Below are 20,965 nucleotides of genomic sequence, written 5' to 3'. Positions count from 1 at the left end.
TTGCACCCACTGGGCCCTGGAGACCACGGGCTGCAGGTAAAGGGCAGGGGCACATTACACAGTTCCATGTGGGTGACCCACAGCCATGAGAGCTAAGAAAGGCACCAGCTTGGGTTTGCTTGTGGGTCACAGGAGGCCAACAGAATGAAGTGGCAGTCACTGGCCCACAGCATTCAGAAAGAAGCAGGAGCCCCAGATGAGGGGTAGGGATCACTAGGGAATGGTGGGGACTATGGCAAGCCAGAGGACCCACATTCTTTCCAGTGGCTTCCCCTGATTATTACCCTCTTGCCTAAGCTCCCCATGCTTCTGGAGTGCAGATATTAATATTTATGTGATGTCTCTGGATAATTTAAGTGTTAGCAACTAAGTCAAAACTTTAACAAAATATGTATCTGAGCCAGCTATGGTGGCACACACCTATAATCCTGGTACTTGGGAGGCTGGGGCAGGGGATTGTGAATTTGAGGCCAGCCTGACCTACATAGGGAATCAAGCTCAAACGGCACTGCTTTGTTTTATTTATTTATTGTTCCAGTACTGGGAATTGAACTACATCCCTGGCCCCAGACTGCTTTGCGAGACTGTCTCAAAAAAGAATAGACACCACTACCTGCCTCATGAGTGCAAATGAAATACAGCAATCACCTCAATGGCGTCCAGGGGCTGGGTCTGTGGTGTCTGTATTAGAAATCAACTGTAACATGGCTGGCTAATGACAGCAGCAAGAGCTGATGTCTGAGCTTGGAGCCGTAATGCCAGCCTCCTTGGGAGGCCAGGGCAAGAGGATCACAAGTTCAAGGCTGCTTAGGGGAAGTTAATGACACCTTGTCTCAAAATTAAATATATTAAAAGAACACGGAGGTAGCTCAATGGTAGAAGACCCCTGGGTGACATCCCCAGTACCACCAAAACCCCAACCAAACCAAAACCAAAAAAGGCTGGCATAGACTTCCTGGGTTCAAGTCCCTATATGTTGCACCTCTCATGGGTCATTTTAAGTGTCTCAGAAACTCTGTGACAAGGCACTGTACTCCTTCCGATGGCATGGGGTTCAGTCCCTGGGTCAGGGCATTAACTCATGGGTCCCAGGCTTGGTCTTTTGCACACAAAAAGTGTTCCAGGCCCTCAGAGGTCCCTAGAACTGAAGACCTTTATCTCCTATCCCATGCCAGTGCCTTTTGGTACTGAGAATCTTGCCCAAACACAAATATGCTTATCGTTTTGAGTCTCTTGATATATGGAGAGAGCTTCATAAACTACAGCCTCCAGTATACAGGGAGCTTATCTGTCTTATCCTTTCCTTTAGGTCCATCATGAGGCAAGTATTTCTCACATAGTAGGTGTGCAACAGGCATTTCTAGTTGATGGAGTCCGTGACCCTTTTCTTTTCTCTTTCATTTTAGAGGAAGTCAGACATTTGATTTTATATCAGAGAAGATTTCTGAACTGGGCTCTGAGACTGCTAACAATGTAAGACAGGAGGGGAGCAAGGAAAGCAGATGAGTGCTGGGCTTCACCCTGCAAGGAGGTGCTACTCTCTGAACGGTCCAGTTTTTGTTGCTGGTTCTTTAATTTTTATTTTTTTGTCTGACTTACAAAAACTTTGCTGGCTCAAGAAATTGTATATGTGGTTGTTATGTCTTGTGTCTAGATGTCCCCCCCAAGCCTCATGTAGTCATAGGTGGGTCTTTCCAAAGGTGGCTGGATCTAGGGTGTGTGATACTAGGATTAAGTGTGTGATGGTGGAATTAAGGGTATACGATTGCTAAATTTTTTTTGGGGGGGTAACGGGGATTGAACTCAGGATCTTGTGAGGCAGGCAGTGGAACCACTGAGCTAAATGCCTGGCCCTCTGATTACTAAATTAGTCCACAGATTGGTTTGGCTTAGTTCTGGGTGTGGATAATGGGAAGGCTCATCCTGAGTGTGGGTGTGTAGCCTGGAGGGGATAAAAGAGACAGACAGACTGCTGCTGCTGTTTCCTCACTACTTCATTGCTTTGCTGACCTCCTACCTTCCACCTGCCATGAACTGTTTCTCCTCCGCGATACCCTCTGCCATGCCACCCGCCTTGGAGCCAGCCAACCATGGACTGAAACCTCTACAAACCAAGAGCCAAAGTAAGCCCTTCCTCCTTTAACTTTGGGTGTCTTGTATTTTGTCTCAGCAACAAGAAAATTAAGTAAAAGAATGGTTTTTACTACTCTGCCATAATGAAGGATAAATCTGAGTCATTTCTTGGAAAATGAATGCACCTTGAAACCATAATGTTAAGTGTAATAAATCAGACACACTTAAAATATAACATGGTTTCTCTTATATGAGAAACACAAAAGTACAAACAAATTATAGAAGAAATAAAAGATAAATAATAGAAAATAGGGAGAGATCAACTCACCAATCAAGAGAAACAGACTGGCAAAATGGAATAAGAAGCAAAATCCAATAATATGTTGTATACAAGAAACACACCTAGTGCAAAAAGAAGCCAATAGACTGAAAGTGAAAAGACAGAAAACAATTCTCCATGTGACAGGAGCCCAGAAAAAAACAGGGGTAGCAATCTTATTTGCAGACAAAGTAAATTTCAAACCAGAACTGAATCCAGTATTATTGATGTAAGACAGTACTGTATCATACCTCTATGAATGTAAAATATCTAGTACCTGCTTTATGATACATAGTAGGGACTATGCTTTATCAGAGCTACATTTAATGATATTACTCTAGAATGTTCTCTTTCCACATGATGATTAAGAGGCTAATAGAAAAAATGGTACCAGGTACCACAGCAGCAACAGAACTTTGCTGTTGTCTGGATATTATTCTTTTGTTTTTTTGTTTTTTTTAATGGAATGTGCTGAATGTCTATAATTACGTTCAGATGACTGCAGAATCTGGAAAAGCTGTTGCTGCTATTGATGCATAACATACTATTATTAGTCTTTATACACACACACACACACACACACACACACACACATATATAAATTGAATTTTGGGAAACTTTAACGGTGCTGCCAACTTTGGAAAAAGTCATCCCAATTTACTGTGTTGACTTGGCATGGTACAGAAATGGACAACCATATTGGTCTAGAAATGTTAATTTTTTTTTTTAAATTTTTTTTCCCACGTGTACAGGGGTAACACATCGTACTAAATATGTAAGGTCATATCTACATGGGTTTGATTACAGAAACTAATAAAATATTCTCTAAATAATGAAAAAAAGAATAAGATAAGACCATAAGAGCAAGAAGCAATTTAAATATGTTCAGGGACCATTTACATCTCCAGAATTAAGGATTTTTTTGATGTTACATCATTGTCTTTTCTCTTTTACTTTCCTTTTTAGTTTTATTGTAGGATTCCTTATTTTTGAGATTTCTTTAACTGAAATACCGAATAGTTTCTTTGGTGTGAAAAACTATAATAGTACACAGGATCCTAATGAGACAATTAATAATGTGAAATAGGAAGTAAAGGACTAAAGGTGTAAGGAAAGTGGGAAGGGTGGGGGAAAGGTAAGAAGGGAGAGGAAAAAAAAATATGAGAAACTGAAAAAATGGAAATAAAATGTTTGTAAATGGGGAGGGGAGGGGGGGAAGGGAGGGCAGGGACAAGGGGAAAAATGAGCATCAAGACCTATTATGTAAAGGTACAGAATCCCAATGATGAATGTAATTGTATTGTATACCTAGATTGTACCAATAACCTCAATAAAAAGAAAGAAAGAAAGAAAAAAAAGAAAATAGGGAGAGAACTTTTGCGAAATGGAAGGGCAGTTAAATGGGGGAGGGGATTCTTTGAAAAAGAATTACAATGTGTTATGTACATGTATCAGCTCCCCATGATGAATGTAAATCATTACATGCTGCAAACATGGACTGGTAAAAAACTTTTTAAAAATCATGCTATCTAAAAAAAAAAAAAAGAAATTATATGTTCTTAAACAAAATTCCAGACTACAGAAATGCTAACGAAACAGAGAAAATATAATCCATAATCCCATCACCATCTACAATCATAATTATTTATCATATTACAGCAATGTTTTTGTTCTGTCCAAGTATGCTTCTTTTCTGTACGTGAGGTTATCCTGGGTGTGTGTGCACTGATCTTACATTCTGAGATATATGCTGTGCCCCACTTCCTTAAAAAACTTTCCATAAATTTCATTTGTGGGGGCTAAATATCATTTCATCTGCTGCTGGACTGAAATTCAATTAATTATTCCCTGAATATGGAAATCTGGGAATATTAGAAGTGTTTTCCATGTTCTCAAGCGAGTACTGGAGTGGACTAGTTAATATACACTGGGCTTTTTTTTTTCCCCCTCAAGGAAGGGTAATATATTAAGAACCTTCTCTTGCCTCCATTTAACCAAATAATTAGAATTAGTCTGGTCTGAGGCCCAGGATTTAGCTCAGTGGTTCTGCCACCTGCCTCGCAAGCTCAAGGTCCCAAGTTGGATCCCCAGTATCAAAAAAAAAAAAAAAAATTAGTCCGGTCTGTACAGTCATAATCCATCTTCTCAGTTATTCTTTTCCTGAGGGCTTTCCATGTAGCAGGCACTACGCCCGGAGGCTGGTATTCCAGAAACTCGGAGACCTCATTTGCTAGTGAACTAGCATGGAATAAGAAGTATGGTAACATTTGCTATTATCAAGTTCCCCCCAAACAGTCTGATAATTCTTCCAGGAAGAGTAAGGAATAGGAAAAGTAACACAACCAGACGCTGTTTCTCCGTTTCTATATAGATAGAAACTTGTTATTTGGGGGTGGATGGAAGTGGAGCTCCTCCTGTACTGGGCCTGCATGAGTCATGGGACATTTTTTAGTAATTCCAGTTCAATTGCAGCAAATGCAATCAAGCAAAATCAAAGCTTCAGGGAAGAAAGGGTCTTGGTCACTTTCCCTGTTGCTGAGACAAAATACCTGCACCTTCGACTTAAAGGAAGAGAAGTTTATTCTGGCTCATGTTTTAGTCCCTGCTGGCCCTGTGCAGAAACAGACCAGGTAGAAGGGCCTGAGCAGAGGAAAGCTGCTCACCTCAGTCAGCAAGAGGAGGAGCTGGGGAGGGAGATAACATCATTCCAGGGCACATCCCCAGTTACCCGCCTCTTCCAACCAGATCCCACCTCCTAACATTACATTTTTTACAAAATTTCTGCCACAGCATCACACACATGGACCAAAATCCTGTAAAAGCAGTCCTTGTTCCCAACTGAAGCTTCTCAGCCGGGCCCACAATGTCAGGCCTGGAGGGAAAGGCAGTAGTGCAGCACCATGCCCAGCCCTCGGTTCTAGGAAGTCTGAGTACAGCTACACCACCCTCGGTTCCAGGAGACATCTGTGGTGCCTGTTCCGAGAGTGTGGCTACACTATCCGGGCCCCCAGACTCCTCTGAGCTATAGATGCTGGCCTCTGCTGTAAGGAGCCCTCCAAGGTCAACCACTGGGCTGAGCACAAAGGGTCTTACGACACCCCTGAGCAGAAACATTCCTTCAGAGCCATGCTTCAAATGCCACCAGAACAGTCACTGGGCTAGGGGATGCCACAGGCCGGGGTTCCCAAGCCATGTCCTTCCTGCAGGGGACCCCACTGGAAGTCAGACTGCCCCCTGCTGGCAGCCACTCCTGGGTCACAATCCCAGGGACCTCCAACCAGCTCCTTCCCAGACCTTCTTTCTTGGCCTGGCCACTGAGACTGAAACTGCCTGAAGGCCGTGGAGGCCCCCTGATCCTCTCGGATGCTGAACTTCAGGTAACTTACATTGGAGGGTAAGTCCATTCCTTTCCTGATCGACACAGGCCACTCATTCCACTTGTCCTTCTTTCCAAGGATTGATCTTTCTGGCCCTGACTACTGCTGTGGGCATTGGCAGCCAAGTTTTCAGAACTTTCGAACCCCTTCATTCTGGTGTCACGTGGGTCAACACCTTCTCCCACACTCAGTCATCCCCACCTGTCTTGTTCCTTTTTAGGGTGAGACATCTTAACCAAGTTGTCAGCTACTCTAACCATCCCTGGGACACAACCAATACTTACAGTTGCCCTAATGTCTCCTTCTCAACAGCCCCCCTGCTCCTACCGTCACTCCTCATCTCAACCCCAGGGTCTGGGACGCCTCCACTCCATTCCTGGCTTCATCCCAACAACCGCCTACCATCCTTCTCATGCCAGACCACCCATGCCCTGCCCGATGACAGCATCCCATTTCTCACCTGGCTTTGGAAGGCTTATAATCTATCATGTCTCACCTATTGTGACATGATCTCTTAATCCCCACCAACTTCCCTTATAATGCCCACATTCTCCTGGTACGGAGGCCGATGGTACTTACAAATTGTTACAACCCCTCCGTGCTATCAGATTTTCCTTCCCATACAATCCCTGGTGCCAAACCTCTGCATGCTTCTGTCCTCTGTCCCTCTGTTCACCATTCACTACTCAGCCTTGTAGCTAAAAGATGCCCTTTTCACTATCTCCTTGCACCTTTCCTCACGGCCTCGCTTTGCCTTCACCTGGACAGACCCTGACACTTGTCAGTCCCAAGAGCTGACCTGGACCATCTTGCCACAGGGTTTCCGGAAAGCCCCACTACTTCAGTGAGGCCCTGGCCCATGATTTGCTCTTCTCTCACCCCACTTCCTCTCATCTCGTACAGTATGTGGATGACCTCCTCCCTCTGAAGCCCCTCTTACAAGTCATCCCCTCTCAGACCCTCCCCAGTGGGTACATCACTCCCAGGTAAAGCTGTGTCCTGCCGATAACTCTCCTGGCCCCTCCTCATGGAAACTGCAACTTACTTCAGGCTGTCCATAATTACAGAAGAAATGTCATGCCCCCACCTGTCCTGCTGCTTCACCCACTTCCTTCATTTTGTCTGCCTTGATCTTCCTTGGTTTCACCCTCAGGCCCCTACCTTCAAGTTATACACCTCCCTGTTTCAGGAAACATCTGGGCCACTGCCTGTTCTGGGGAGTGAGGGGCATGGCTACCTATCTCTGTCCCCAGGCTCCTCAAAGCAGCAGCTCCTCCAATTGATGCCTGGCAGCTACTTCCCCCTTAACTTCTCCCTTAAAAATTCTCTGCTCTCCCCTTGCTTGTCGCTGACTCCTTTTTCTAACTCAGACTGCTCCTGCCTTAGTGTGAAATAAACAGCCTCACTGCTAACACAAAGTCTGCCCATGTGGTCTCTCCTCTCTGCACCTTCAATACCTCTACCTTCTGCCTTTCTCTCTCAGCAATGTTTTTCTGAGCTCAGACCAGAATCTCCTATCAAGCACGGCCTACAGAATTTTAGGGCTTCTTTTCCAGCTAGCTTCTCTAAACTTTTCCCAACTGCTCCCACAAACTGATTCCAAAGGCTTCTGAACCATATGGTCAGGTACAGTTACAACGATAACCCCACTTCTCTGGAACCCAAATCTGTTTTTGTTACTTTCTTCCTCAATAGGACAAGATACCTGATACCCACAACTTAAAGGACAAGAAGTGTATCAGTCAATGCTTATTAGAGAAACAGATTTGATGCAAGATATACCAATATATAAGAATTTACAAGATTGGTTTACAATGGCTACCTGCAGAGTCAGATATGGAAGAGTGTACAAGTCTGTCTGTGCACTGGGGATTGGAAGGATCCAGTCAAAGGCCTGGAGCTCACTGTAGTGTCCATATCAGGAGGCTGCGATTGCAGCTTTGATCTGCAATTGATCAGAGGGCCTATGATAGAGGCTGAAGAGTCTGAGCTGGAAGGCTGAAGACGATGTTCAAGGTGAAGGTGAAGGTGAAGACTGGAGCTTCTCCAAAGAAACAGAAGCAAGTCATCCTGCTTTGTTTCTCCTTTATACCATTAGGTGGCAAGCAGCCCTAGGGTGGGTCTTCTGTCTTTAGTAACTCCCCTCAGCCACACTCCACAAACTATGCTGATCCAATTTAGTTGGTCATTTCTCAATCAAGTGTACACAATCAGTTAACCATCACAAGAGGTTTACTGTGGCTCACTTTAGAAGTTTCATTCCTTGCATGGCCAGCTGGCTTCATGCAGAAGTAACGTGGTAGAAGGGTCTGGGCAGAGTGTGGAGAGAAGCAGCTGGGGAGGGAGATACATCATGCGAGGCCACATCCCCTTACTCCTCTTCCAACCAGATCCCACCTCCTAACACTGCACTTACCTATAAACTCATCAGTGGGCAAATCAGTAATGAATATAGCACCCTGTGGATCCAGCCACCTCCCGAAGCCCCGCATGTGCACACTTGAGGCTTTGGGGGAATGTGTAGATACAAACCTAACGAACAGGAAGCTGGTGTTTATGAACACGTGCAGCAGGCAGCGTTTCAACTTATTCAGTCTTCGTGATGGTTTTTTAAAGGTGGTATCACTATCTCCATTTTGTATACAAGATGCCTGGGTGGTTCAGGGATTTGGACACAGTCATAACACTGGAATTCTTAGGTGTTGTGTTTGAGTGCATGGGGGCACTAACAGCAAGCCCTCATTTTGATTGAAGAGAATGCTTCTGGGTCTGAAAGTTTCTGAAACTCTTTATGGTCCTCAGCAAAAGTAACTGAAGCAAGGCACTGCCTCAGGAAAATTCCTAGGCCCAAGGGATTCTTAGAACGGCACAAATGCCATTTTTCTGCATCAGTGAAATCCTGAACGCTCATCTTGCTGAACAGCATCAGGGAATCAACATGATTGTTTTTTGAAGGAGTGATTCTGGGGAATGGACCCAGGGCCTTTGCACTAAGCAACATCACCATCCTTTTTTATTTTTTTGAGACAGGGCCTCTCTAAGATGCTCAGGCTAGCTTATGATCTTCCTGCCTCAGCCTCCTGAGTAGCTGGGGTTACAGGTATGTGACACCATGCCTGGGTTCCACACACTGTCTTTTAATTCCTGCCACATAAAATCATAGTTCTCCCTAGTACTAAGTTCTTTCCTCCAGCAGTTGTGTTACCTCAAGCTATTTGGGAGCCTTTACCTGTCTGGGCCAGGAGGGTGTCCCCTTACTTTAGCCCCTGGGTAATGCTTGCTTAAAGCTTTTGTTGAGTCAACAAATGGCCCGAGGCCTTACCTTTCTGTGGAGGTCTTTGCCACAGGTAAGATGCTCAATATGTAGGCCAAATAAATTTCTTTCCTTAAATTTCTAGGAGCCTTTCAGACTAAACCAATGAGTTATCACTTCATCCTCAAACTCCAAACATGATTTGTACCTTAAGTTTTTTATCTGCACTGCTATAAAAGCAGGAATATTTGAAGCATGATTCTCAGTATTCCAAATACACAACAGACGTTTTCTTTATCATTCATACATTCTCATTTAGGTTTATGTAAATGGGCCATGTCCATTGTCCAGAGGAAGAGATAGTAAAGATATGTACTTTCTGTCAAGATATTTACCCATGTCAAATTCAAACCTAAGCACTGTGTAATCACGTGTAAAGTTTTTTTTTATTTAATTGAAATTAGACTATATATATTTTTAATATATTTAAAAATATATATATTTTAAATTTCACATCTGGCTGGACAATGTTCTATTAACTCACTGAAGGGGTAAGGGGCTTCCTTCATCGTGTTAATACCGATGCCTGGGTGGGGGGAAACTAAGAAGAAAAAACCTTGGAATTACTGGTCAAGCTGGGATTCAAACCCACACCTCCAGATCCCCCGTCCATGGTCTTTCTGGCGGGAGTGCAGCTGCTGTTAGGCCTCCACAGTCTGAAAAGTGTCTGGGAAGGAAGTTCCTTGCACGAAGTACGGACTGGAAGCCCTGCTGTTTTTGTTTTGCTTTTCTTTATGCTATCTCACCGTGTTGCCCGGGATCATCTTCAACTCCTGGGCTTAAGTGATTCTGCCAACTCACCTGCCCAAGTAGCTGGGGGACTGTAGGCACCCATCAAATACCCAGATAACTATCCTGACATTTAAAACTATTTCCCATTGAATTTACTAATTTGTAAAGAAATGACATTTTTTCATTGTCAACTGACTCCAATCATTATCGTGGTATATCTTATTTAATTCACCCCCTCCTGTATATCTTTTTGTTGTTGTTTTTTTTAATTTTTGTTTGAGACAGGGTCTCACTATGTAGTTGAGACTGACCTGGAACTACAGAGCCCAGGCTGGTCTGGAACTCACAGAGATCCTCCTGCCTCAGCCTCCCAAATCTTGGGATTATAGGCATGCGCCACCACACCCGGCTTCTCTTATATATCTTTAATGGATTTTTTTCTTCCTCTAGATATTGTGAATAATTCCTATAAATGAATTCCTAGATGCTTTATGCTTTTATTTTTTATTTATTTTGGTACTGGGGATCGAACTCAGGTCCTTGAAAGGCAGGTGGTGGAACCACTGAGCTAAATCCCCAGCTTATGCTTTTATGTATGTATGTATTTATTTATTTATTGGTACTGGGGATCAAACTTGGGTCTTTGCACTTGCAAGGCAGGCAGCAGAACCACTGAGCTAAATCCCCAGCTTATGCTTTTATGTATGTATGTATTTATTTATTTATTGGTACTGGGGATCAAACTTGGGTCTTTGCACTTGCAAGGCAGGCAGCAGAACCACTGAGCTAAATCCCCAGCTTAAGCTTTTATTTATTTTTTTGAACTGGGGCTCAAACTCGGGACCTTGCATTTACAATGCAGGTGGCAGCACCACTGAGCTAAATCCCCAGCCCCTTATGCTTTTATTTTTATAAAAACATGTCATTTTCCATTCAGTTTCCTAATTAGAGCAGAGGATGGTTTCCCATGTCTGTGTTATGCAGAGCTGGAGCACTGGAAGCAACAGGCCTGGCAAAGGATGGGGTAGGGTGTCTGGTCACTGTGTCCTGTGCACAGAAGCACAGGGATTTGCAGAGATCTTAGGTTGAGAGGTTCAGATAAGGGTACCACCATGAGAAGCAACCTCACTTTCTGGATAGTCAAACTTGCAGCCTGGTAGCCAGGCACCCACATTCTACTTGTCAGTTGGCACAGGAGAGAGCAGGATGTGTACCTGTGGTCTCCCAACCTGCCAAGGCTCAGACTTGAGATGGCACAGTGTCCACCGGGCCAGCCCTCACCCGAGCCTCTGGTCACTTTCCCGTGGGGGTCCAAGATGGCACAGTGCAAGGAAGAGCAGTTCAATACAGCCCTCCTACTACTCGCAGCCCACTAGGGGGGCCTGACACCTCTCTGGATGTGCATGTGTAGAAGAAAATTCTTTGGGAAGGAGTCTTTCTGTAGTACATTACCATTTCTATGTCTGACCCCTTTCCTTTGTCCCACCCCAAGGTAGAAGTGAATTACTCCTCCTCCTGAATGAGCCTTCAGTGTGAGGAGGACCCTACAGCCAGCCTCAAGACACCTGAGGAAGATACTGAACCACCTCTTTCACACCTGCCCTACTGAGTGGTGAGCCTCCTTCCTGTTTGGCTTTCTGCAAAGCTACAGATGATTTGGGAACACACAGCAGGCGCTACACCTCATGCTCACAAGCTTTGTACTCCAATTCCAAGGCCAGAGGTAGTTCATTTGGTCATGGGAACACCTTTCATCTTTCTAAGCCAGTTTGCTCTGAGGAACCAAGAGTGCTTTGAGGACCCTTTCATGAGGTGTTGGCAGGAGCAAGGGGAGTGAGCCCTGGTAGTGCCTGCCCTGGGCTTTGCACTGCAGTGGGTTTCCTGGGGCTGTGGATGTGGACCTCTCTGGTGTGCCTTTGGCTTCCCATGAAGTTCTCAGCCTCTGGATTCATTTACTTGAAGCCTAGGGCTGAGCAGTTTCCCCAAGTGAGAAGTTTCCACATTCCACCGGGGGTGAGGGGTCCCTATCCTGGATGCAGCCAGAGCAGGAACACTATTGGTCAACTCAGGGGGCCAGTGACCTACTGAGTTTTCTAGACGGAACTGGTTGAATCCATTTACTGTACAAACACATGAAGTACCTATTGTGTGCAGGTTCATTTCTAGGTACTTTGTATAATTCAGTGCAAAATACAAGAAAATCCTACCTCTGCTGTCCCACACCCTGGGATTCAGCCAGGGCTGTAAGACATCACAGCAGATGAGACACCTGTATCACCTCCCCTGGGTGTGGCTGCACCCTCCCCTTTTCCACTGAGGATGGCGGGTCTTGGCAGAACTGAGAAAGTGAGAGGCTCTGAGCCAAGAGGGACCCTTCTGTTTCCAAAGTGGGGATGTGGGGGGGCTGTTGCTGCTACAGGGCCCGAGTCCCAGGCTCAGCTTACAGGAGAACAAAGTCAGAGAAGCTGGTAGGATCCATGTGATATGGGATGTAGGGCCTGGCAAACCTGGCTGGGGAAATAAGTGGGACCAGTCAGTTATAAGATCAAGGACAGCACCAAATAACCCACAGGACCTGGCATGTGGAATTTCTCGTGGGTTTCCACAAGATGTGGGCTGCACAGAAGGACACACACCATCAGAAGCCTGCAATCGTGACTCCTCACGTTAGTGCACTCTGCATCTCCTAGATGCAGAATACTTATTTTTGCTTTTATCCTTACTTCTTGGTTCAGCCCAAGTTTGCTCTACAGAGCCAGTTTTTCCCTTACTCCTTTGTTTTTCAGTCTTTAAGTAAACGTATGGTACCATTTCTGGCCTGTCTCGTACAGTTCTTTGAGGCAAGAACCTGGAATACTTTTATCGGGCGAGCCATTTCTAAAGGAAACTACCTGACAACACACGTATCCTGGGGACAGTAGGGAGGCTGGGGCTCTGAGCTATGCTCCGTGAGGATCTAGTACAATCACAGCCTTCCAAGCCCAGTGTGCACCATTCCCCATGGGGACGAGCAGGTGTGAGGAACAGCCTGCTCACACCTGGCCTCACTCCTTGCTGCTGCATGCTCAGCTGGTGCCCAGGGCATGCTGTGCACTTAGGAGAGGGCTGAATGGGAAGACAAGACCCATCTGGGTCCCACAAAGATCAGGAGGGAGCCTAGAGGCATAAGCCTCAGACTGAGGTGTCACTGGACTCCTCTGGATGCCAGGCAGGAGCACCATGCCTCCGGGATTTTAGGGTCCAGTGGGCAGTGAGGCCAGAGAGCAGGGTGCAGGGCTTCTCCAAAGGGGAGAAATGGAAAGAAAGTATCAGCCCCCCCCAAAAAAATGAAAAAAGAGAAAACCAAGTAAAAATTGAATTTTTAAAAATCCTTTATATTTTTAAATGAGTGGTTTCTTTTAAGAACCACAGTTTTGGAATCCAGGAAGTCATATTTTCTCTGCCTAACTTTATGGCCTATAGGTTTGTGAGGTGTCGGGTTTCAGTTCACCATAGGCTGTGCCAGTTGTCCAACATGGGTGTGTTGCTTGTTGGCAGATGAAAGCTGTCAGACCTCTAATCTTATGGAGTCATCAGGGCAAAGGTACAAGTAGACTGCTGTACTTAGTGCCAGCACTTTCACACCCAGCCATCTCCGAAAGCCATACGTACCAGACCTGGCTTCTTACCCTGGAGGGTGGGCCACCATGGACTGGTCCACTGAAGAGTTTATAGTAAAATGTGATGTTGGGAGGCGAAGGCTGGTTGGAGGAGGTGGATCACTGAGGGCGTGGCCTGGAATGGTCTGTCTCTCTGTCTCCCTTCCTCCTTCCTTTGATCTTTCTGCTGCTTGGTCATGATTAGATTCTCCTCAGCCAGGCCCCTCTGTCATGCTGCACTGCTTTGGAGACCCCTGGCTGGACTGAAACCTCTACAAACTGTGAGCCAAAATATAACTTTCTTCCTTAGCACAAGAAAGTAATTAAGACAGCACCCATATGCCAGAGACTGTTGCTTGCTCTGGGAAAGCACCTGACTCTGCAATCCCCAGTGTTCTGAGGCGCCACATGTTCTAGGGAGCACACCGCTCCCTAAAATGAAACTGACTGAACTTGTACGTCACCCACCACGACTGCCTGTCCCTGACCATGACCTGTCTGCCAGATAAGCCACAATGCCAACCCCACCAGGACTCTGCCCAGACTGCAGCCACACCCGAGGGCTCCGAGGCTCCTCCTTGTTCCCTGTCCCAGGCCAGTCTGGGAGCCAACTTCCTGGGAGGCCCCAGCACACCGCCCTCATCCTGTGCTCTGCTGTGTGCTGCCCAGGCCCCTCACCCTCAGATTTAATTTCAGTGTTGACACTTTGCAATAAATTTGCGGTTTGGGCATTTGGTATCTAAAAGGTTCATCATCACAGGTCTAGGGGATAACGCTATTTTTGAAAAGCACAGTTTTTGTACCTCCAGGATCAGTCTATTCCTTCACCAGTATTATCACAATTTTTAAAACTTTCCTAGTTTGATAGGAAAAAAGGGAGTCTCAATCTCCTAGTTATTTCTAATTATAATTTCTCATTTTGCTCATTTTGTTAGCAGTTGTGATTCATTCAAGAACTGTCTGATTTGCCAGGCTAGTATTTTTCTTACAGATCTAAACATGCTCAGTAACTCTAAAGGAACCACGAGTCATATTTTCATCTCCATGGCCATACTCCAGACACAGCACCTGCTACCTCTACGTGAAAATGTGGCAGTGTCTTTCCAAATGACAGTGACAAGGTTTTCCATAGCCTTTCTTCTCCGGGTGTTCTGAATGACTGTTTCACCTCCTGCCTAACTTTTTCTGGCTTAAGTGAAGCTATGGCTGAAGCTGTCTTCCTACCTCCCAGCTTCTGCTCACACTCTTCTCTCCGCCGTCTTACACCCAGCCACAGTGACCCCAGAGTTGGTACCCGATGAAGAGTATTTAATGAAATGCCACACACCTGAAAAGGGAAGAAAGGAAAAGTAAGGGAACATCTAATTTTATTTTTAATGAAACATTTGGTTTTAGTAATGGATTAATATAAAACACGTGACCCCAACAGAAAACAGTCCTACAAGACACCCTCTTGGTTTATTTCACCATTTTCCCTTCTTTAAATGACAACTATGAAACAGAAAACCAAATACTACTGAACTATGAATAATTTTTGAGGCAGACAAGCATTCATGCTGTGGCCCCTTATTTTGCTTTGCCTTAATCCCAAACAGCAATAAAACAGAACCCACAGAGCTATTTAGGGACAAAGGAGGTACAATGGGATATTTTATTTCTCCACAGGAAAAATAAAAGTGTAGGTTTCTTGATGGGTGTCCAGCATATATTTATGCTTCTCAGTCTATCTGGAGGGCCTTGCAGACATTTCCAGAGAGAGCCTGCAAGTGTTCATATTTAGTTGAAAGCAAATTGCCTTTAGGAAACAAAGTAGACTACATGTTGGCAAAAGCATCTTTCTTATACCTACAGTGAATCAAAGACTGATCTAAGCTGAAGTTGACCTAGAAAATGCATTTGTAACAAGTACTTTCCTCCCTCCAGAATGACAGTAAAAATGGACACTGTATGACTATAACGAAGATAGCAGTGGAAAGATGTTAGGATCTAGCGCCACTCTGTGGTGGCTATTCCAATCCTAAACTGCTTTTATCATTTGAACATAATAATTATGGAAGAAGTTATTTTGTAAGGGACAACAAAATAATAGAAACAACTAGTATTTGACCACAATTTATAAACAAAGCACTCTCCTTTCCTCCCCTCCCCTCTCCATTCTTTTTTCCCATCTTTTTTCGATGCTGGAGATTGAAACCAGGACCTTAGCATTAAGCTACATCCCCAGCCTTTTTTATTTTGAGACAGGGTTGTTCTAAGTCACTAGAAGTTGCCCAGCTGGGGTTGAATGTGCGCTCTTCCTGCCTCATCCTCCCAGAGTGCTGAGATTACAGGTGTGTGCCACCATGCATAGCTACGATCTCAATCTTCAACACGTAAAAACTGAGGTTTACAGAAGTTGGTGACTGACCTTGAATTGAGATGGTCATACTGCAAATTCTGTAATTTAGTTTTAGTATACTATTTTATAATGTATATTTAACTAAATAGTATATATCAAAAGCTCCAAGGAAATGTACAATACTGTATAGTACATGATATAAAATATACATATACATATCATACAGGTATTCCTTGTTTAACAACCTACCTGGTTAACGACTGTTTGCACTAATGAAGCACATTCAAATTAAGGTGGCAGTGCGGCCTTATGGTGGCTTCTTCTATGTCTGTGCTGCAAAGTATGTCCTATTCTTCATTTAGCAACCAATTCACTTAACGACCTAGACACAGGAATGTAACTCGGTTGTTAAAGGAGGAATGTCTGGACACATATACATTCCCACTATGAACTAACACCGGTTGCTGTGGTATTATTAAGCAATACTTACTACCTTTCTGATGGCTGTTTCACGTGTATGAAGATGAAGGTGTAATAGCTGACTTCATGGTCTGTATGAATTCACAAATGCTAAACTCTGATTAGAGTTGTGATATTAATGATGGCCTCACCTTGGTCTCTGGGCACCCAAACTGTGGGAGAACATGCTCCCTGATGTCTTTATTTGGCTGTCACAATGGCAGTTTACCCAGGGAGAAGAGATACAGTACACTGAGATAGGGAACTGAGGACGTTTTCATTATACTTACCCCTACCCCTAGTACTGAGGATTCAACTCAGGACTTTGTGCTTGCCAGGCAGGCGCAGTGCCACTAAGCTAATCTCTGGATCTCTGGCCCTTATACTTAATCTTTTTAAGATAATTTGTTTTGAATTTCTTTTACCAATTTATTGGCTAACAGCTAACACATCTGTGAACTAGGTCATCCCATTCAGCTAACAAGAAGTGTATCTTCCCACCAATATATCTTGTGGGGGGGTGCTCAGCTGTTGTTGGATGTGGGCATGCCATTAAACCAGAGATAAGCCTAACTGAAAACACGGGCAGCCTGGCTTTACTGGGTAAGAATTTGGGGCCGCCATTGCTCCTGTTGGTAGAAACAACTCCAAGTTGTGCCTGGAGAAAACCACTGTTCCACTTCACAGGTGTCCCCTCAGCCAATTACTGGTAAAAATATAAAGACCCTTGTTTATGGCCAGATAGGAAACTTTTAACAAAATTTTAAGTAAAGACATTGGAGTAAAGGAAAAAAATAGTTGAATGCACTGATTGTTAGCATACTAACTCCATTATAGGTCTTACATAGTTAAGATGAATTACAAACTTGACTCCCTGGAGTCCAAGGAAAGAGGGAGACAGGTCTAGACTCAAGGTAAACCTGAAGCAGCTGCTCTGAGCACTTGCAACAATTTCACCTTGAAATAAATATAAGTATCAAAGTACTGTTCCTTAAGTGATTTTTCTTAATGAAGTTACAGTATTATCCCGGAAGAACTAGCCAAGTACTTGGTATGGCAGAGAGAGCTGAAAGGAGATACACCAGGTGGGTTTTAGAATCCCCAAAAAGATTGGTGAACTGTTGGTGACTCTGATAATCCTTTGTCAATAATATTCTTGGTCAAGGTTTTCCTCCCTGAGAGGCACAGCTATTGGAGGTTGCTGACCCAGGGCAGACTATCTGCCCAAGAGACTTGTGAAAGTGACCAAAGAAAGCAGAACAAGTGGATGACTCTGGCCAGAAACTGGCCCAATTACAGAGGGCATCACGAGTCAGCCAAAGATACGGCACAAGTGGTAAATGTGGAATACTGGTCTTAAAGAGGCACATAAATGAATGAGAGAAAAAGAAAAATGTACCAGAGACATTAAGAAAAAAGAACAATCCTTCAAGCTAAAAATATACATGGGTGTTATTTTAGTATATTCAGCCTCATTTTTCTACAGGGTTGTCTGCTGAGCTGCATGGAGGCACATTTAGAGCTATGATAAGAATCCCCTTAAGTGTTAGAGCATTCTTGGGCTTTCCTTGATGGAATTTCAGTTGGACAACATGGCTAAACTATGTTACACCATGAAAGTTTATTTTCAGGCTTCCCAGTTTTATTTGCATTTATATAATACACATGTATAGCCTCCTTTTCAATATAAAACTGTCTTTCCTCATTTAAAAGTTAAAATATAAAAACAAACCAAAAACAGCAATTCTTAAACTCTGCTCTTCAGGGGCAGGCACAATCACCAACCTGGTGATGCAAGGTTGCAGGGCTGAGGTCCTGCGGAGGTTTTCGAAATTTACTTTGGAGGAAAACTCTTGGCACACACAGGTCTTCTTTTTTATTCACTGTCTCTCGGAACACATACTCGCTTATCACTTCTTCATAACCTGTCCCCACAAAAAGCTGAGCCAGGAATTCTATAAGACAAGCAGGTTGGCAACGCTCAATGACTTGGTACTGTTACATTCACTTTGCAGTGGTGAAGGGGAGGGGTGGAGGGCTAAAGAGGACTTTTATTTTGTAATGAAACACTTTGCAGACATTAGATTACATGTTTTCTCAATTATTTATGGCTAATCAGATTTTATCAATTAGAAATATAAAATATCTTTTCGATTTTCATCTATTTTTATGACTGTAGTTTTAATGATAATCATTCATTTTTAATTTTCAGTATCTAAAAGTATATCAAGACATACTAGTATCTGTAAAAACAGATCATGAAGATAATAATGGTCTAGATTACTAGGTAGACTTAAAACTAGCATTCATAACACTGGAAAGACTAAAATACAGCATTTCCTTATCCAAAATGCCTTTAAAAATATCCCCTCTATTGTAAAGTTGTATTTTTTAAAATATTCAATCCCTTTTATTGAAAAAGGCTTCTTACCTCTATAACCTGGGAAAGTAATCTCAAGGGATTACACTGTCTTGTTTACTTTTGACTGAACAAAGTGAAATTTGATTTCTCTACCCCTTTTCCATCACAATTCTCACGGGGCATCCGGGTGGTATGCCAACTCCAGGTTCCCTAAATGGGCACTGCCACCAGACATCAGTGGCATGCGTGTGGGGCAGCATGTGTCCCGGGTTCTTGTGCATGTGCATGATGTGCAGCTGAAGCCCTCCACCCCTCCCAACCAGCTGTGCAGTGATAATATAATCAAGCAAACAGAAGTAAATAAAACATTTTAATGATAGATTCCATTCCTTACCCTCAGTAAAAAAATATGATCTGGTTCCATCCTGTCTAACATAAAAGTTCTCTCCAAGTTTCCTGCTGCCTTTAAACCTAAGCATGGTGTGATCATACAGCCCATAGTCACGGAACAAGACACTTTTCCCTGGTTTTAATACCTACAAAACAAAAGCAGCCTACATGTAACTTTGTAGAACCCCACAAATAAACTACAATCTATGTTAGGAATTACAATAACTCAACATTTATGGTAATTATGATAGGGGCCAGGCTGAAATAACCATAGCATGAAGGAAAAGAGCCTTTTAGTAAAAGGGACATAAGACCTGACAGAGGGCCACAGCGCTGGAGACATTTTTTTCCCAAGTTTATTGGTACATTTTAGGTATACAGTACAGTTACATTCATCATTGGGATCTTGTATCTTACATGATGTATCTTGGTTCTTATTTTTTCCCATTCCCCTCCCTTCTCTTAACCCTTCCACCCTTCTCTATTTACTAAGTGGAGACATTTCTGAGCACCTTCCAGGGCTTTCTAATGACTAGGGTCACACAATTAAAACACAAAAGGTAATAAACAAAACAGCCCTATCCTCATTAAAGCAAATTCTCTCAACATTTTGTTAGCTATTTCCTAGTACTCAAACTGTATTCCACTGTCTTTAAAAAAGACCTCTGTTTTGGCCTCTTACCGATTCAGGCTGGTTTTCTTCATTCTATGTCTCAGCTCTGGTTTCACTGTGCCATAGCAACATGTCACTCACCCACCACGCTAAAAACTGATAACATGGCTGGCTCTCGGCAGTTGCCATTTTCTCACTGGATTGCTGCCCAGTTTTGAAAGGAAGGAGTGTGATTATTATCCTCAAGTGAGATGAGGGAAACGACAGTCGAAAAGGTTAAGTGATAAGTTCATGATCACTCACTAGCTACCAAGGACTCACACTTAGATCGAGCTAAGTGAGTGGATAGACACTTTTGCTAGCCCTGGGGGAGAAGAGGGGAGGGATATTTCTCCCCTGTATCTCTCATGATATGTGTGGATCATGAGGCCAGAGTGCAACAGCTGAGGGAGGGGACCAGTTCAGAACCAGATGATTCCCACATGAAAGCCTTTTAGAGATTAGCTATCAGAGAGTAGGAGTCTCAAAAATGAGAAGGCAAGATCAGGAGGGCATGGTTACACCTGTCTTACAAAGGAAATAGCCATATGCTTGTTTTTTATATGAAAATTCTTTCAAATGGTATAACACTACTAAATGAGAAACCTCTTCAAAGAAGGCATTGATTTTATTAAATCTTATTCTCCCATCTGAGTACTAACTAGGCCTGACCCTGCTTAGCTTCCAAGATCAGAGGAGATCGGGGGCATTTAGGGTGGTACAGCCATAGACTATGAAATCTATTCTTACCCACCAATTTTTCCAAACATAGTTTGATGTACTCCTTTCTAACTAGAAAGGATTACCCACAATGCTTCTCAATAGACTCATCAGTACTAGCACACCCTTTACATGTTGTCAGTAAAGAGCCTCTTAGATAAAAACATTACTACCTTGGAAGAAAGGCTAAGTTTTCAAATGTTAATAATTAAGAAGGAAAAATTCTGAAAAACTTAGTTCACATGGGACTCATTCTTCACTTCAGAAGGAAGGAAAGAACACTCATTTAGGACTTGGGAAATTACAATTCAAACCCCAGTTCTTCCCATTATCTAGCTGAATGCTAAGCAAGGAATTTCATCCCTCAAAATGTTTTATCTGTAAAATAATAATTATGATGCCGGACGCCTGTAATCCCCAGCACTAGGGAGGCCGAGGCAGGAGGAATGCTGTGAGTTCGAGACCAGCCCGGGCTACATAGTGAGTTCCAGGCCAGTCTCAACTACATAGTAAGACTCTGTCTCAAAAAACCAAAAAAAAAAAAAAAAAAAAAAAAAAAAAAAAAAAAAAAAAAAAGGATATTATAACAAAT

General features: G+C 43.5%; 1 protein-coding gene across 12 annotated transcripts in view; it reads right to left on the bottom strand.

Annotated features, from left to right (window-relative positions):
• Mettl6 (methyltransferase like 6) overlaps positions 1-20,965 on the bottom strand; it is a 64,112-nt gene that overhangs the window by 26,549 nt on the left and 16,598 nt on the right. For 8 of the 12 annotated variants that reach the window (XR_004514666.1, XR_784093.3, XM_010643121.3 and 5 more), the window contains exons 5-7: positions 19,006-19,147; positions 18,035-18,204; positions 14,677-14,779 (exon numbers count right to left, since the gene is read on the bottom strand). Coding sequence is in view for 7 of the 12 variants with exons in the window: in XM_010643121.3 (XP_010641423.1) it covers positions 14,677-14,779; positions 18,035-18,204; positions 19,006-19,147 (415 nt within the window). In the remaining 5 variants the exon portion in view is untranslated. Of the gene's footprint in view, positions 1-14,676; positions 14,780-16,039; positions 16,173-18,034; positions 18,205-19,005; positions 19,148-20,965 lie in introns of those variants that run through there. The other 4 variants (XR_784094.3, XR_784095.3, XR_004514667.1 and 1 more) reach the window with 4 other exon arrangements.

Source organism: Fukomys damarensis, unplaced genomic scaffold (genome assembly GCF_012274545.1).
Source record: "Fukomys damarensis isolate Sample0158 unplaced genomic scaffold, DMR_v1.0_HiC HiC_scaffold_28, whole genome shotgun sequence".
NCBI classification, from domain to species: Eukaryota; Metazoa; Chordata; class Mammalia; order Rodentia; family Bathyergidae; genus Fukomys; species Fukomys damarensis.
Note: the sequence above shows the minus strand (reverse complement) of the source record. Positions and strands in the feature narration are given on the sequence as shown.